This window comes from Cicer arietinum, chromosome 6 (genome assembly GCF_000331145.2).
Source record: "Cicer arietinum cultivar CDC Frontier isolate Library 1 chromosome 6, Cicar.CDCFrontier_v2.0, whole genome shotgun sequence".
Classification (NCBI taxonomy): Eukaryota; Viridiplantae; Streptophyta; class Magnoliopsida; order Fabales; family Fabaceae; genus Cicer; species Cicer arietinum.
The window spans coordinates 9,224,992-9,230,465 of record NC_021165.2 but is presented as its reverse complement, the minus strand read 5'-3'; the positions used below and the strand labels follow the sequence as shown (position 1 = coordinate 9,230,465).

Sequence of the window (5,474 nt, the reverse complement as noted above, 5' to 3'; positions counted from 1 at the left end):
CAAAGACGACTTATATATATAATATATATATATATATATATATATATATATATATATATATATATATATATATATAATTTTGAAAATGAAATACTTCAGTAATTTTTTTAAAATAAAAGGTAGTGAAAACAAAAATCACTGTCTATGATATCCATTATATCAAATATGTTTTAGTTTTAATTTTAATTTAATATCAGTCAAATATTACACTTTAAAATGAAAGGTACTGAAAACAAAATCACTAGTTCAATTGGTAGTAGGTCTGTGTGGAGGGGGTAACGGGAATGGCCGGAGTGTTACATTGGTCAAAGGATCTCTACAAGATATTACGAGATTTCGTTTTTCCTCTCACGAGTTTAACTTATCTTTTTGTGATTAAACGCCACATTACTTGGTAAAAAAACATGTGTTTAAGCTAAAATAGAGAACACGCATATAAAAAAAAACATATTTTTTAATAATATTTGAGATATAAAATGAAATATAGTGATTTATTATAAACAATTAATGTTGAGTTTAATTTATGTGTACTATAAGTAAAAAAAAAATTACTAGTACAACGACCTCTGGTGCAACAACAAGCACACGTTTGACTTGTAGAGGTGGTGATTGTGGCAGCGAACAACAAAGTAGCTATTGCATTAACAACTGCAGATGTTTTGGTACATCGCATTTATGCATTTATAAATCAGTCACAATATTGATACTCCCAAAAGATGTTATATTTGCTGGTAACTCACCATTGATAAAAACAAATTTTAGTTTTGGTTTTTCTTGTGATGAAGCTGGAAGAAGGGCTACATGCAATCAACAAATGTCAACTATATAATTAAAATCAAACATGTGATTTCTAAATTATTACAATTAAACATGTGATTTTATAAATTATTACAATTAAAATAAAACATTTTGAGATCCATGCAACTATATAATTAAATGATAATATAATTTTTTTAGAATAAAATTGTTCTCAAATATTTACTCAGCTACTTAGAACATCTCTTCTCTTTTCACCCTTATAATAATAATAACAACATAATACATATTTTTTTTGACGAAATAATATAATACAATTATTATTATTATTTAATTTTCTTCGCAATCCCGAAAGGTCGAAGACGAATTTATATGACAAGGTTTGGGTAGATGACGAGTTAGAAGAAGGTAGGAATGGCAATGTCGAGGCTTGTTCCGATCACACTTGTTTAACTCCACCTTGCAATTCCGTCTTCTTCCTATTTCGTTTCCCGATTTCGATTTAAGCTTTCCTACTAACCAAACGAACCCCATTTTGTTTCTTCCATTTCACTATATACTTTCTCTCAATCGATCCATTGCTTTTCTTTTCAGCAATTAGGTTTTGCAATTCCCCTCGTTCGTGTTAAAGACCAACATTGAAGCGACTGCTTCATTCACATGCGGCTCTGTTAACTGCTTATACCATACTCATTCTATACAGCACATGTACGAATTCATGTTTTATTGTGTGCTTAGTTTCTTCAGCTTTTTTTTTTTTCCCTTCAATCTGCTTATTTTCCTTTTCGATTATTTATGTTATTGTTCTTTTATTTTTTTTGTGCTCAGTGTGCTGCGAAAACCATGCCTCGTAAAGTAAACTATGAAATTGATTACTACGCCGATGACTATGAGGAATATGACGACTATGATTATGATTTTGAAACTGAAAACTACGGTTAGTTTGTTTATCTTAATTACTCGTTTTTACTTAGTTTCTCTTAATTATACTATTACTGTTGCTTTTATCTTTATTTTATAGGCAACTGTTAGTGTTTAATTTTTTAGGAATAGATGATTTGCTAATAGTAGGGATTGAGCTCCCTGGACCTTGTGCATAATTCTCATTCAGTGTCCTAACCCTTACCACTTCTGCTTTTATCCTATGATGGTGTTTTGTTTGTCATGTGTTAGGCCTCAGAATAAGAAGAGCACGTGCAAGTGTGTGTTCGAAGTTCGAACATAGAAGTACACAGAAGGGATAAAAACAGTTAGGGTGGGTGGTTAAGGCAGTTAGAGGTTTAGTGGGTATACATTTGGTTAATTTGTTTGATTTGGGTGAGTTGATTTTAAAGTGAGGTGGGAAGCAAGATTGTGGAAAACTCAGTTGATAATGGGCAACCCTTCATATTTATAATAATTAAATTTATTCTTATCTCTTTTACCTCCTAATCTTTACTATTATTGCACTCCTGTGAGATTCTTGGATCTACAGAGACATTACGATGTTAATGACACTTCAAATTCTTGAATGTCGACCTTGATTGTTAGCTAGTAATGTGTTTTCTATCACTTTCTAGATTTAGTTTGTTGTTGTTCGATTTCTGTTGGATAGCCTTATCTTCTGATAAGCATGATTTTTTAGTCCATCTTAGTTACTGTTTGCTTCATAACTTTTTTTGGGCAGCTAGTAGTTCTTCAATTGAAAACTACTATGAGGAAAATAATAAGAAAAAAAATGTGATTATGGCGAAATATGATCGGTATTAATTTGATAATAGCTTGACACAAAGTGACTAAACATTAACCCTATTTATAGGCACACAAGACTCATAGTCTTAAATAAAGAAGAAAAATCGGGAAACAACTCATTTCAACAACTAAGTGATATGAAAATTAATCTTAAGAGATACTCTAAGATAAGAAACTAATCCTATGACATAAACTAAGATATTCTAGCATAATATCAAGATAATATAATATATAATTTTTTATATTCTAATAATAGTTCCTAAAGCTGAATTGGAGGGGGTGGGGTTGAAAGTACCTAATTTTCCTGGACGGTTCATAAACTAGCCTAACTTATTTTGTCCGAATGATAATAAATTAAAAGCCCATGATCTAGCAAAACTGGCTACTATCAATGATGACCAAATTTGGATGGAGGAAACCCTAATTGGTTAGTCAAAACATCCAGTAAAAAAAATGTTTTGGGTGCCACTGCCAATGATTTTAATGAGTTACACGAAAGAACTTACATATGACAAAAAGTAGAAGAGAAGAGTCACATTGATTAACAAAATACAAAATTATTTCCGATCTGAGATCTTTATTGGTATATTGGTAACTTAATTTTTTTATTTTACAGACCTCATAGTATTTTTCTGTTGTAACAGGAGCAGGAAAAGGACCTGATACAAAGCAAGAGACCATCAGGCCTGGAATTTGGCAATGCTCCATTTGCACCTACGACAACGATGAGAGTATGACTTCGTGTGATATCTGCGGCGTTATACGTCATCCCTTGGTTAACAAGGGTACTTCCAACAGTAACAAAACAGGTAATTCAATTATTAAAAAATAGTTTAGTTTAGTTTAGTGCTAGGTCTAATAAGGTAGGCAGTTTTTGGGAGCTATGAGGGGAGGGGAGGGGAGGAGAGGGAAGGGAATGGTAATTAATCTCTCACCTTGTTAATTTGTTTGGATGTCAAAAATTGAGAAGAATAATGGAGGATTAGTATGAGAAATGTACTATTTTACCCTTTCCTTTTGAAAATTAATTATATTGCATTTTATTTTATTATTATATTTTAAATTTAAAACAATGACAAAAATAATAATGAAGATCCTCTTTATATATTTTTTAATGTTGCCTTCTATTAAGATGTGAAACGGAGGTCTGTGATTGGATAGTGTTTGAACTTCCTGTTGCTCTTACGGAGAGGGCGTGGAAGTTCTGGTCCACCGCGTCACCCTCCGTGGCGTAGCCTGAAACTGTCCTTGTGGCCGGTGGAGTTGCGGCTGTGCCACAAGAAATTGCTCGTCGGAATGTTCTCCCCCTCTGGAGTAGTTCTTGAATGAATCCACCCTACCAATGTGTAGTTGAAGTTCTTGTCCCGATACATCACGTAGTTTGCAACCTTGTTGTGCTTCTCTAGGCTGGGGCCCAAATCTGGGAAGTAGACGAGCTTCGTGGCAGAGCAGAATTCTGGTAGGTGCATGTGAGAGTGATAGTCGGCAGTGAGCTTGCCAAACCCTAATGTGTCCACTGCTCATAACGACAATGCTTTCGAAGTAGGAACAATGACTTTGGAATTCCGTTGCAGATCTTCTTTTCTCAATACCAATCACGCCTTGGGCAAATGGTTTTACAAAATCACCAAATTAGTTAATTGTGATATTTTTCCTTCTAAATCCCCTAATCTGGGGGAACTGTAAAAAGCAACAGAGAAGGGCTCCAAATCACTCCTCCCCTCCCAAATAAAGCTTTAGTGTCTATGGAAAGGAATAAAGATGCCTAAATGATTGGCTTGTTTTTTATGAACATAAAGGTCTTTGATCTTGCTGTTTTTTCTGATATGGGAAGATATGACTTGAAATTTAAAGTTTCTAAATTCAACCAACTTCGGTACTATGAAAAATGAGTTATTATTTATTAATGTCTGAAATGAAAATTGGGTTATTATTTATTAATGTCTTAAATGATATAAAGTCTGTGGGATTCGTTTCTTTCCTCCATCGCCTAGAAAGATCAACTGAGATCAACATTTTATCTAAATTTTTGGTTTGTCTATGATGTCTCGAAGGCCATGTGGTAGTTGACAAAACTGGATATATTATTAATTTATTATTTATTTATTATTAATAATGATTTTTGCCCATCTTACAAGGGCAGAAATAAATCACATGCTGCAAGGTTTTCCTTTCTGTTTATTAGAAATGGTTACTACCTTGATATGGGCTTGTGCAGGATGTAAGTCATACAAGCACACTTTCGTAATATCCCAATACAACCTTAGGGGCAGTATGCCACCTATAAAGATGCAAGATTCCTGTGCAAGTAAATTCAACAAAGAATTGCATGAACTGAACAATGCCACTAAGTTTGGGCTTCTGGTTTTATCAAAACCTTTCATGTTATTAGGTCTATTATATTTTGGGCTTGGTACAAAACCACAAAAATGTGTGTGACCAAAAAAGCCCATGTCACATTTTTTAGAAGATCTTGCAGGGGTCAGTATTGTATGCTGATTTTTTTCCCTTTGTGACCAATGCTTCCTTCAAATGCAGTTGTGGTTTCATTGTAAATAGTTGATTATCATTATTTTACAGGCCTACAGCTCAGTGCTGGCCAGCGTGATGCTAGTGCTTTAATAGAGTGTGCTATTATCATGATGCTGTATTCCATGTTCATGGAACACCCCTGAGTGGATCTGAGTGGCAATTTGGTTTATAGGGCTAATAGGGGAAGAAAAGCCAAACTGTACTTCATAGGTCATAGGTTTCTCTGCAAGAGCAGAAGGATGGCTAATGAGTTAAAATAACTAAGCCAAATTGATAATTGATTGGTCTTGGTTCTGGTGATAGTTATTGTCCTGGTTTTGATAACTTAGAGGGAATTCAACTATAGGCAAATTTCAAAGGAATAGTAGAGGTCTATACTTTGCCTCGCTGTATATCCCACATTGTATAGTGCTAGGTTTACAACAATGGACATGATATGCCTATAACCTGCTGAA

At 33.8% G+C, this 5,474-nt stretch overlaps 1 protein-coding gene across 3 annotated transcripts in view; it reads left to right on the top strand.

The window, feature by feature from the left end:
• Positions 1–1,007: 1,007 nt before the first annotated feature.
• Positions 1,008–5,474, top strand: part of LOC101509965 (uncharacterized) — a 10,646-nt gene continuing 6,179 nt past the window's right edge. For 2 of the 3 annotated variants that reach the window (XM_004504192.4, XM_073370169.1), the window contains exons 1-3: positions 1,171–1,464; positions 1,585–1,693; positions 3,132–3,296. In XM_004504192.4, the coding sequence (XP_004504249.1) occupies positions 1,600–1,693; positions 3,132–3,296 (259 nt within the window). In that variant the 5' untranslated portion in view covers positions 1,171–1,464; positions 1,585–1,599. The other variant, XM_004504190.4, reaches the window with a different exon arrangement.